Source organism: Haliotis rubra, unplaced genomic scaffold (genome assembly GCF_003918875.1).
Source record: "Haliotis rubra isolate DU_JTF1 unplaced genomic scaffold, ASM391887v1 Scf279, whole genome shotgun sequence".
Taxonomy (NCBI): domain Eukaryota; kingdom Metazoa; phylum Mollusca; class Gastropoda; order Lepetellida; family Haliotidae; genus Haliotis; species Haliotis rubra.
The window spans coordinates 962328-974788 of NW_025766880.1; the positions used below are offsets into that span (position 1 = coordinate 962328).

Here is a 12461-nt window from a genome sequence, read left to right on the forward strand (position 1 = left end):
ACCAAGTCAGCGAGCCTGACCACCCGATCCCGTTACTCGCCTCTTACGACAAACATGGGCTGCTGAAGACCAACTGTAACCCGGATCTTAACTGGTCTCTAGAAGATTCCAAATTACACTTGACTCCAAAAGAACCCAAAATATAGTAGGTTAGATCGTGGTTCAATTCTGGGCACTAACTATTATTACAGCACAGTATCATGAATTTCTGCTAAATGTTAACAGAAACAATGCAATGCAATTACAACACCATAGCAAGAAGCGCCAATTATCTAATTACCTTCCATGTTATGTGCCTACAGTTGTTATGTTATCACTATCTGCTTCCTAGCTTTGCATTCATTATTTTTGTCACTTCTTTGAGTGGCATCTTAGAAGCTGGGAAGTTCAATATAGACAAACTTTATGGATAACAACTTAACAACATTCCTGCTTGACAAGAATCTGTATCGAAACGTCGCACTAACGAAATAGAGAAGTTGTTATCCATTAAGTTTGTCTATATTATTTTTGTGTCTTCAGATGTGCAGCAGCCAGGATTTACTGAGTCAGTTTGCTGCCTGCCGAGCGAATGGAACAGTTCTTGTTGTTCGATATCTCTCCAGACGTATGTAAAGAGCGCTTCGTCATATACTGCCCACTGATAGTGGTAAATGACACAACAACCTACATGTAACAAAAGAAATACGAATCACCTGCAGTGAAGCCGTTAATCAGTGAAGCTCAACGTTTGTCGGCCATTGTGTAATACACATAGCCCCTGCTATACACGCGGTGAACAGGTGTGTCTGTCAGCTTAAATTACACGACCAAGTCTCATATATAAAACCATATATATTTTAAGAACCTGTTACATAAATGATTGAAGTTTTCGAGTAAAGACCCTTAAGAGGGAATTAAATTAATGACCTCAACAGTACACACCTTTGTCTGGTGATCATGAAAGTTGATGGTATATATATCGCTCGCCAACTTCACTGATGGTAGAATGGGTGTGGTGTCTCCATTTGAATTTCATACCAGCTCTGGTCCTGGCTCACGTTACTGCGATTTGGTCAGGAGTCGTGGTTACGTGCGGAGCTGATACGAAAATCGAAGAAGTACACCACGCCCATTTTGGGTTAAATAATAATCATGCGCCTCAAGGGGGCGTTATTCTTTGGCACTTTTAGTGTACGTCGAATAGTCGATATATGGAGTATATTTTCTGTATTGATCCTGTTTATGTAGTTATTTCATTTATTGTTTGTGCATGAACCAATAATTTGTCACTCATTATCATTTCTGATTTTGACACTTTCGAGGATTCGGGGAAGGTTTGATAATATCTCGACCATTTTTCCCGTCAGTCGCATTGATTCCACCATCATAAGTTGTGATTTACTTTATTTCATCCTTGTTCTGGTAAGAAGCAGCGATGTGACCACTGCAATGACACGCACACACAGAAACACTCCATGGTGATGAGAAGAAGACACACAGGAATTTGTCCGATAAGTATGCCAATAATTCAAGATACTTTGTGTAATACTATAATCATAAGAATCAATTTAAAACCAACCAAACCTCGTTAACTCAAAATACGGAATAAGACGAATATTCGAATGAGCCTATCAAATTCATCATTGGCTGAAGTGTTTGATTAGGGCAAAATACTAGCCTATATGGTATGGGGTGGAATAGGCCTGAACCACAGAGTGGGTCCTGTGGTGTTCCAGAACCTTTGTCCAGGGAGAGGAGGCGGCATCACAGCGGTGCGCTACATCGACCAAGTTCTCAGACCCCACGTCATACCACATTTCGCACGTGACCGGAACAACATTTTCCAGCATGATAACGCCCAGGCCCATACTGCCAGAGCTACACGGGACTTCCTACAGCAGAACAGTGTCACCATTATGCAGTGGCTAGCCCTTAGTCCTGATTGAAACCCAACTGAACATCTTCGGGATGAAATTCAGAGGAGACTGAATAATGTCATACCAAGGCCGAACACAGCCGATTTAGTGCGCCAGGCCTTTCCCAGAGTGTGGTTCAAGGTGCCAATGGCCTTCATCAATCGATTGGTGCACTCCACGCTGTGCTGCAGTCATTGTGGTCACACTAGATACTGAAGTCAAGAGTCTGAATGGACTGCAAACGTGCACGTAATGTCTTAAAAAGGTGCGTTATTCATTGATGCGTCAAGATATTGTACACATAAAATGTTTTTGATCCGCTTATTATGTCCATTTCTGTAATTATTTGATTACAGTGCCTATCTAATTTTGAATTCGTACTGACGTTTTCTTTGCTGCTGAGTATATATATATATTAAGGATTTGCGACCCAAAGCAGATTAATGTGTCCTGATTCTGCTTAGAACAGTGGACGACATTCGCGCTTTGTATTTGGACCCCTGGTCTCTGAAGACCTGGATCATATGGAGAGACACAGAACATCCTACTCAACGAATCCCTGGACTGCTGTAACCCCATGAAAGTGTTAGTTACATATGCGTCAGTAATCTACCATGAGGGCAGTGGGAATCCCACTTTATCAATAACTAATATGCTCTATGGCCTATGTTACCTGTATATTTTCATTTTCTGATCATAATAACTCCATCAACTCATGAGCTTTGCTAGAACAATACGTTTGGAATCACTGTTGAGGACAAGATAATCACAGGTCATCATATCCATTAATATTATGGTCACTCAGTGCTTCAATATGCATTATTGTCTGAATGCTGTGATATGTTGGGTCGTGTCCGTCAACATCTAAACATGCCCATTGAAGCTATGATTAAACCGAAAGTGGATGTGATAGGAGGGTGTTCCTTTGTGTCAGAGACGGTGCCGACAATACTGCTATTAAGTTGGGTTTAACTACGCCGGTGACCATGCAAGCAAATCAGGCTATAATCAGAAAAAGAAATCAGCTTTTTATAAGGAATGAGATGGGATGGGGGCATTGTTGATTGGAGTACTGATTACTGTAGCGTTGGAGCACCAGTTGCAGATCACAACCAGTGAGGCAATCTTTGGGTCCATTTCATCAGTACATGAACTTGATTGGGAGCAGGACTGAGAGCAGGCTGTGCAATGTCTCCTCCGGTAGATGGAACGTCTCTTTCGAAGAAGTGGACTGCTGTGAAGGTGGTCGTCGATGACTATATGTCCACGGCGACTGTGCATGGATTCAGCAGGGTCATCGGGAAACAGTTGTACTTTGGGCGAAGGTGAGTTTTCATGAGCCACTGATTGTGGTAACGCATTTTTAAATTTCAATATTCCCATGTGACTAAATTTAGTGGTAATTCCATCCTATTTTCGAACGCAAACTATCCTCAGTATTTTCGATTGTCTTCAGAAAAAGTTGAGGTATGTCCTACTTTTGTTAGCTTTGCTTCAATAATCGTACAATTTGCGCAGTTACTAGTACGTACGTACACTTCATTCAAGGTTTGTAGCCCTCACAGCGTAATTTGCACAATCACTGTCTGTTGCACGACGAAGGTCGAGCATAGTTACGTGTATGTTACAAATATGTTATTTATCATTATAGGATATCTATATTATTATAGGACATTTATATAACACACATGTCCACGCAACTAGTACATGCTCAAGGCGCTGGTATTTTGTCCCTCGATCATTGGATGTCAATTTCAACGGCACATCACATTATCAATCTCAACTCCCGGGGGTTCATGCAACTCTTGCAGTCACTAGGCCCACCGAGCTATTGCAACTTTACCCATTCACAGCTGGGTGGACTGGGATACATAGTCACAGTACTTTGTCCAAGTACCCTCAACTGTCCCTAGTATGGTGGTCAGTTGTTGGCCATTAATAGCCTGTTTTTATATTATTTATTGTCCAAATAGTGCTATTAGTTTTAACTTCACATGCTAGTTTTAATTTGAACTGTGATGGTCTAGTTGTTTTACTGTGCTTGAACGACAGGTTTTATTAAACATACAAATTCATTATTTGAACATATTCATGTTGCCACCATCTGGTGATTTACCAACGGAGAAACAAATAAAGGAACACAGGAATATTCAAGTGTTCCTTTAATATTTTCTAGTTTTCATCACCAGCTTTGAACAGCGCTGTGGTGATGGAAAAATGGAAAATAATAAAGGAACGCTTGAATTTTCCTGTGTTCCTTCATTTGTGTCTCTACGTATATTTAACCATAATAAATGCTATGTTAAGTGGTCTATGTACCATCCACTCTTTGAGAAGCCTTAGCTTTACTTGATATGCATGTGTGTATTGTCACCAGCAGCATTTTGTCACTGTTCGTGTGAATCTTGGTATTGCATGTTCATACTGTACGTAGATCTACTCTTTGTATGCATGTGTGTGGCAGTGGTAACTTATCCACAAAAAAACCCACCTGAATCCTTTCTTGTGTCTTTTCCTCAAAAGAGGGCAAGTATCTCCCTGGCCCCTTGTCCCCACCTGTAACAGGGATTCAGCAATAAAATATTAAATACAAAAACCAAGTACAGATTCAAGTATTTTGGGTGCGATTAGGTGTCTGACTGTGGGTTCAAATCTCGCATGTGACTCAACCCAAACAGTACTACAATATTTACCCTACTGATGCACTGGTATTGGTGTTGACATTTATATTTCATGAACCCAAACTGTTTTTGAAGGATATGTGGCGCGATGATATAGTTACTCGTGTAAAGTAATATGTCCTTTCCCTGTGACCTAGTCGTCTATTGCGATGTAAGCCGTCGTGTCTCTTAGGCCGGTCAGAAAACTATGAATGTGGCTTTGAACCCCACATTCGTTTTCAATGTTTCGAGTCGTGCCCATGATGTTGATCACTGGATTGTCTCGCCCGCACTCGATCATTTACACACCGCCGTCATTTAGCTGGAATATTGCTGGGTGCGGTGTAAAACTAGACTCACTCATTCACTTACTGGAGTCGTGTCAGCTTGATCAAACATGTGGTTGACGCCTAAGTCTGGATTTTATCCGCTTTCTCAAGCTAACACTCTCATTCATTCCTTTATTACAGTGTCAAGACCATTTCTGGTGTCCCCCGCCGTGATATTGCTGGAATATTGCTAAAAGCGGCGTAAAACCAAACTCTCACTCATTCACTCTTTCATTACATTATTCAGGTTCTTTTGGCTCCTGGTCGTCCTTGGCGCCGGTGTGGCTCTGGCTATCCAGGTGTACGCGGAGTTTGAAGTCTACAATGCCCGACCTACGTTAATCAAAGAACAGTTCAGGGACATTGTGGACATGGTCAAAGAGCTGCCGACCATTAGCCTCTGCCCCTTGAAAGGTTTTGAAGGAATAGTGAACCACTCCTCCCCTTCGCCTCTCACTCGAGAAGAGATGGTTATGCAGAGATTCGCCTACCCATCATCACATATATCAGAGAGTCTTTTGTCCAGTGTCCACATTAAAGTGTACGGATGGGACGATACTGGACATCCCGACACGCCAGGACGTCAGACGTTTCTCAGTCCATTTAGATTACAGGAGCTGTCTGCGAGTCGCTTCTTGAACAGGTCATGGGAGATAAGTGATGGTCTACCAGCTTTTTTTAATGACTCAGATTCTGGAGAGGTGTTGAAGATCCTTGCTAGATCAAGCCGTGTTCTGGATGTGAAGGGCTGCCCAAGAAAGATACAGTCATTGTATGATCTCCCATGTTGCAGCAACTTCTTCTCAGAAGTCTTTACAGAGACGGGAGTGTGCCAGACCCTCAATATGACAGCACTTATCAAGGAAGGCAAACGGAAGGGTTTCTTCGCTGAGAACAGGTTCCTAGTTGTCGTTGATGCCATGATGCAGACAGACTTAACGATGTTCACAAACGTGAAAGGAATTCAGGTACGAAGTTTATGAACTATTCACGGCAACGGACGTCAGGTACAGCTGTAATCAGTCTTTAGTTCAGGATATGAATAGTTCCGGATAAACACAAAGCGAGATCCAATCTCAACATTGTATGTTTTTTCATTACATTGATGGCAATAGGCATTCATTGAATGACAAACCGTGCAAGTTACGACTAGTAAAAGCTCAATTCTACCATGGCTACGTGAAATACTCGAATTTGATTGGACAATCAATAAAATTAGATACTATCAATCCTGGATTAAAGATGCGTGTGATTTCATGACCGCTTCACTGCACACGTATACAACATTGCCGCACTACAACAGCTTGACCACCAATATGGCTAATATCAACACAACAGACGCAAGTCAAAACATTGATTACACAACAAGGCCTAGATTTTCGAAGCTCTCTTAGCGCTAAGATAGTCGTAAGTTAATGTTAATGAATGGCACTTACGACAATCTTAGCGCTAAGAGAGCTTCGAAAATCTAGGCCCAGTATCGTTTCCTGTTGACTGGGTTCCGTCCTATTACGCAACTTATTGAGACCAATTCATTCAACTGGAAACATACATATTAAATTATTAATCAGTATTATTTGATATATCTAAGCACTTTTATATTGCAACACTACGCACCTTCTAATCATTGCAAACACGTAGTGCAGCGTCCTCTGTCGTACAGCGTTCTCTGACAAACGGAAATCTGGAAATCGTGAAAATCTCAAAACGAGGCTTTGCCGCTAGAAAAGTTTGGCGGTCTGATACCGACTTGGTATTATATCAGTCACATTGTGCGTTACAAACCTACACTGAATAAGCACAAAGAACACATAACAGTGAGTGTAACCAGTGAGCCAGATGCATTGCGAATCATTTTACGACCTCATAAAACGTGGGCAGTCTGTGACGTCTTAGTTAAGGTCATGCTGCCTACACCTCTCTCTTTTCACTTTCACATGAGAAAATTTGGATCGGCTGAAAAGTAGGTCATTGTCTGAATAGGTTTGCGGATGGAAATGCTTATAAAACATTTATTAAACTCGAAAAATACAATTATATATATAATGATTTTTCCTCCACAATTATTAAGGAACCTCATTATCACATTACCTTTTATTATAAAAATATTCAAACTCAATTACAACGCACAGTCCCAAACATAAACAAACAATATCTATATTTTAAATCAGAAAGCCTTGTAAAAATACATCCCTATCTATACAAAATTTGCAGCAAAGCGTTGACTACCTGGTAAATGGTATATTTGTTTCCGTTTAGAATGGAAAATTCGGAAGATAACGGTCAGGCGTAACGCCAAATTTATGCCGCTCAGACTCCATCATGTCCCGTTGCATCGTTAAAAAAAAACATGTCAGAAATTGAGCTACCAGAATTCTGGTGTAGAATGGAAAATTCGCAAGATAACGGTCAGGCGAAACGCCAAATTTATGCAACTCGGACTCCATCATGTCCCGTTGCATCGTTCAAAAAATACATGTCAGAAATTGAGCCACCAGAATTCTGCTCTCTGTCAGCTGCCCCGCACTGCTGGGGATCTATGTTCGTACACTTTGAAAATAGCTTGACCACAATGCAGTCCCAAATGATGAATACAATTTCCAAGGAATCCCAAGTTAGTCGCATGCACATAAATCATTGCGATAGGAGTGCCGGGGGCACGTGCGTGAAATCATGATCGTAACTCGCCGGTCGTAAAAATCAACAGTCTTTGATGAGTTACAACACTGATTCGTAGGTCGATCAAAAAGGATTGGATCTATTCTTCGATTCTGCAGGGTTCAAATGAAATTTAGAGACTATCAATTCGGTCTAACATTCATCTAATTTCCAAACACAGTACGTTTATCTCCTAAGTGTGCGTGCTCCAATTTCTGAAACAAAGCTTTCATTACATTGTTTTCCACTGCTTAAGGTTCTTGTATCATTATTTTGAGTCTTGCTTTCTCTTATTTGTCAGGTCGTCGTCCATGCTAGCGATGATCCAGTCATGCCGACCAAGAGTGGGGTCTTCGTTCCTTCCGCCACACACTCCAAACTGACCATCGATACCACAAAGGTTAGGACCCTCTTACAAGAACTGTTGTTTGTATGGTTGTTTCTTCGTTCGTTCGTTCACGCTGCGATCAGCAATAAATCAGCTAGATGACGGGGGCCTATAAAGAACCATGTCTGGGCACATGAATCAAGTGAGTGATATCATGAGCATCAAGGCATGCCTCACATGACTCACAGAGTCCCCGAGCCTGAACCCACAATATGATACGCCGTCCCTTAGGACCGGCAACGGTTGCTAGGGACTTAGCAAGAATCCTCAAGATATTCTTAATGCTAATGTATCCAGTGTTAAAGACTGGGATATTTACGATAACCGTAAAGAACGTATAGAATATTCCATGAGGTAAGAGTGGAAACGAAAAAGAAGACGATATAACACTGCATATTGTAGCCTCTATTATTACTCAGCTTTGATGAAGCATGAATGTGTTTGAGTGCTTGAACGTTCTGTCAACCGGCAGTTAGAAATAGTCGACCATTCTGGTAGGAGAGCTGTCGGAAAGATCCGACTGTTCCACGTCGCCGGATTGTAAGTAATCTGGACTTGATGGATGGGAAAAGATATCAAAAGAAACGTCATCTTGGGAACGATGACGCCATGAAGCCCCGTTCTACGTTAATCGATCAGTGCATTATTATGCTTGAATATACGAATCTTATGTTTTCTGTGACAAGAGTGATGACTTACATCATCAAAATTACTTTTGATGAGGAGGTTGAAGATATTACGTTTGTGTGCATCGGACTGTGGAAGAGTAGTTGCACAAAAATAAATATGATCTCTTTGTTTTACAGAGAATAAATTTACCACCACCGTTTACAACAGCCGATGGATTCTGTATTGACACTGATGCCGAACCTTTTTCCCGAGTTTTGACGAGGTTTCCCGAACACAAATACAGTTTGTACGCCTGTGAAAGGGAGTGTCTCATTAACTACACCGTCAGCGTGTGTGGGTGCAGGCATCCTTGGGATCCAGGTGACAGCTTCATTAATTACCTTGGAAAAACAATACGAGATATTACCAATCTGCTTCAACATTATCGGGTTTAAAAAAACACAATGCAAAATACATGATGTCAAAACAATTTTACCTGTAGAGGCAGGCTTGACGTTACGTTGATACTATTGTGGGACGATACTTACAGCGCTGTTTACACGACATGTCATTCCAATGACGGCTTATTGACGAGATTCATGAAGATCCGGATTAGAATTGATCTTCAGTAACCCATGCGTGTCGTAAGAGGCGACTAACGGGATCGGGTGGTCAGGCTCGCTGACTTGGCACATGTCATCGTATCCTAAATGTGTAGATCGATGCTCATGTTGTTGATTACTGGATTGCATGGTCCAGACTCGATTATTTACAGACCGCCGCCATGTCGCTGGAATATTGCTGAGTGCGGCTTGCGCTTCTTACGACAAGTATGGGTTACTGAAGATCAATCCGAATCCGGATCTTCACGGGTTTCCTTATTTTGAGATTATAATACGTTCGTGTTTGAATCCTATAATCCTCATATACATCCCTGACATTTCGCGTAGAGTCATACAGGCAGAAATCTGTATGATGCACGCCCATATGTAATTATCTCTGCCCAATACGTTTGTTTGGCCGAAAAATGAACCCGTTAGGTATAGTAATGTTAAGTATATCACCAGTAATTTATGTAGGTTGTCGATCAATTCCAACTAGTTAGCTCCTTTTGGATAGATGTGAAATGATACTCTTTAAATTATACTATTGCTATTCCAGGAGCGGAAGACATATGCAGTATTACCAGGACGGTGGAATGCATCTGGGAAGCTGTTGACCGTAAGATTAAAGACAGTCGCGAGAAAATGAAATAAAAACATCTTGTACCTTCTGTGCTTTTTTCTATCTGGATAGTTATTTAATCTCGATTATATTTGTTATAACGCATTTGTAGATTTCCCCTTGGAACCCATAGAATTGGTGAAAACGCAACTTTGCGGTCATGTGACTGTCCGTCCCCCTGCATATCCTCCATCCACGAACTGAAGCTCCACTCCGCATTGTTGGGTCAGTTTGGAGATAACTTGCGGGAAGGTGCACGTGGAGTTGATGGGGAAACCTGTGATTCTTTGAGAGAAGCATTGTCTAAAGGGTAAATATTTACTAATCATGTTCTAGTGTCTCCCCTCCTAATTTAAAAGAAATTAGAATCTTTGTATGCATGCACACGTACAGAAGAGCGTCATTTGAATAACAATACCATAACCATTTCAGATTCCGCGGTATCCAACTCATTGACGTAGGGTTCCCCATGAAAATACGAGAAGTGAGGCAGACACAGATGAAGACCATCGGTGATACACTGGGTAGGTGCATGATGGGAAGATGTAGTCACTCGGGTGGTGAGTGTGAGCGTAGATACACAACATGAGAAGTTCTTCACCGGCTGGTGAATGTGTCGGTTGCTATACGGCTGTTAAGACAGCAATATTATTCATAGCAATAAAACTTCCTACCAGCGTTATATTCAGAAGACAATAAGACAAGCAAGGGGCGGTGGGGTTGCCTGATGGTTAAAGCGTTCACTCGTCACGCTGAAGACCCGGGTTCGATTCCCCACATCAGCATGTGTGAAGCCCATTTCTGGTGTCCCCAGCCGTGATATTGCTGGAATATTGCTAAAGCGACGTAAATCACACTGACTCACTCCCTTGCTGGGAAACATTTTATCTCTAGATTTGTTATTTTAATGAACACTTCATTATAACCACACACAGTAATGTGTATAAACACTCCGATACATTTGTCTTAATTACAATTTTATATATATCATGTATAAAGTATGGCCTTCAAGAGTTCGCTATGTTTCGAATATTTTACACAAGGTACATGCCCGCCTTCCCGCACTGATGTGCGTGTTACCAAACCGTTTCTTCCCACAGCTGCCCTTGGGGGTCTCATCGGCCTGTTCCTTGGATTCAGTATCGTGTCTGTGGCGGAGATTGCCGAACTACTGTTTCTAATGCTCCGAGGCATCACTTGTCGGATAAGGAAGCAGGAGACCCAGGTTCAAAGTGTGAAGTAAATTGATGGTTACATGTCGATTGCTACACGCTGTCCGGCCATAATATACAATTGAGACATGTCATCGCAATCAGTGGATCTAAGCGCGTTGGGTTCCTTGTGAACGGGCTGGTTACTTCAATATACATGTATCTGTTTTTGACCCCCCATACTAAGGTATTCTATTGCTGACATAAAATTAATTGTTGTCCAAGCATAATGATTGATTACAGACCTTTCGCGTTCATGGAATGCGATGTTCACAGCAGGGGTAAGAAGAAAAAACTTCTTCGTGGGTCTCAACGCGGTGATTGTCAAGTTCAGAGATGCAAACTGTCTCATGTATCGATGTACGGATTTTACGCAGCTTTGGAATCCAGTACGAGAGAAATGAATATGTCTTCGGGGTTTAGAGTCAAATTTAAAGCTGATTCTACTAATGAATGGTTTGGGCAGATTTCTTCCTCAGTTGACCTACTGGCCTTATACAGGTCCTTTTTAGTGGCATTGTTAGAAGTTGGAGAGTCAGATAAGGACAAACTTTATGGACGAACAACTTCTTTATTCAGATGATGCAACGTTTCAATACAGATTCTTGTATCGTTGTGAAGCAGGTACCTGCTTGACAACGAAACAAGATTCTATACCTGCTTCACAACGATACAAGAAGTGTTTCACCCATAAAGTTTGTTCTTATCGTATGCATGACATTATTTTATGTCACTTCTACCAAATTGTATGATTAAACAATTGATGTCGTGATGCCTGGTTGTGTTATTTGAGGCCTTGTCAGTGGGAACGACTTTAAGGTTTTCATGCAGGGCATCCAGAAATAAAATTCGTTCCTCTTAATGATTTTAATGTTTTAATTCCAATTTTTAGGAGGCTGCTCATGGTATGGGCTATATTTTATTTATGAAGAAAGGTTGTCATTGCCAGTCATAGAGAGACATATCCTGACATTACATGACCAAACCATGTTGTTAGCAGATAAGGAGTATTGAAACTACAGACTGTCGTCATACAGCTGGAATATTGCCGAGAGCTTCGTTAAACAAGAAACAAACAAACAAACAATCAAATCATTCTGATATGACAGCTGTCGAAAAGATCCGACTGTTCCACTTTGCCGGATTGTAAGTAATCTGGACAAACAATGAACAAGCTACAATGAATGACAATACAGATTTCTAGTACAATGCAGTTGAGTCACAAATCTAAAATATTGGTCACAAATATAAAATATTAACTCACCAGGGTCTTGACATTTACAGTGAGAGCAGACATACTGATTGAAGGTTGTTTACAATGACAGCAGGCAAGCACGGTCAGTCTAGAAATGTTGAGAAACACGACGATGGCAGACTGATGTGTATAACTCCAGTAATGTGAAAAGTCCGTGTGCAACGCAACAACCAGCCTTTATATAGCTTTTTTTACAGTTCTCGAGCATTCTAGCAAAACTAGGCTGCAT

General features: G+C 41.3%; 1 protein-coding gene across 4 annotated transcripts; it reads left to right on the forward strand.

Annotated features, from left to right (window-relative positions):
- The first annotated feature begins 2079 nt into the window (after positions 1-2079).
- LOC124281083 (acid-sensing ion channel 3-like) lies at positions 2080-11749 on the forward strand. Of its 4 annotated transcripts, none has more exons than XM_046717098.1 (10): positions 2080-2163; positions 2363-2498; positions 3067-3223; positions 5135-5855; positions 7847-7945; positions 8740-8923; positions 9704-9763; positions 9900-10076; positions 10199-10290; positions 10867-11749. In XM_046717098.1, exons 2-8 carry the CDS (start codon positions 2495-2497, stop codon positions 9968-9970), a joined length of 1296 nt encoding a protein of 431 aa, XP_046573054.1. In that variant the 5' UTR covers positions 2080-2163; positions 2363-2494; the 3' UTR covers positions 9971-10076; positions 10199-10290; positions 10867-11749. The 4 variants fall into 4 exon arrangements, with proteins under 4 accessions (XP_046573054.1, XP_046573055.1, XP_046573053.1 ...); XM_046717099.1 differs by having other exon boundaries at positions 2091-2163; positions 2368-2498; positions 2984-3223; XM_046717097.1 differs by having other exon boundaries at positions 2091-2163; positions 2368-2498.
- The last annotated feature ends 712 nt before the right edge of the window (positions 11750-12461 follow it).

What these genes read in the sequence shown, in the direction of transcription:
- LOC124281083 (XM_046717098.1), top strand. An exon ending in CAGTTGTACTTTGGGCGAAG is followed by an intron (nt 3,224 to 5,134) that starts GTGAGTTTTCAT and finishes TACATTATTCAG; the next exon opens with GTTCTTTTGGCTCCTGGTCG. An exon ending in TGACCATCGATACCACAAAG is followed by an intron (nt 7,946 to 8,739) that starts GTTAGGACCCTC and finishes TTTGTTTTACAG; the next exon opens with AGAATAAATTTACCACCACC.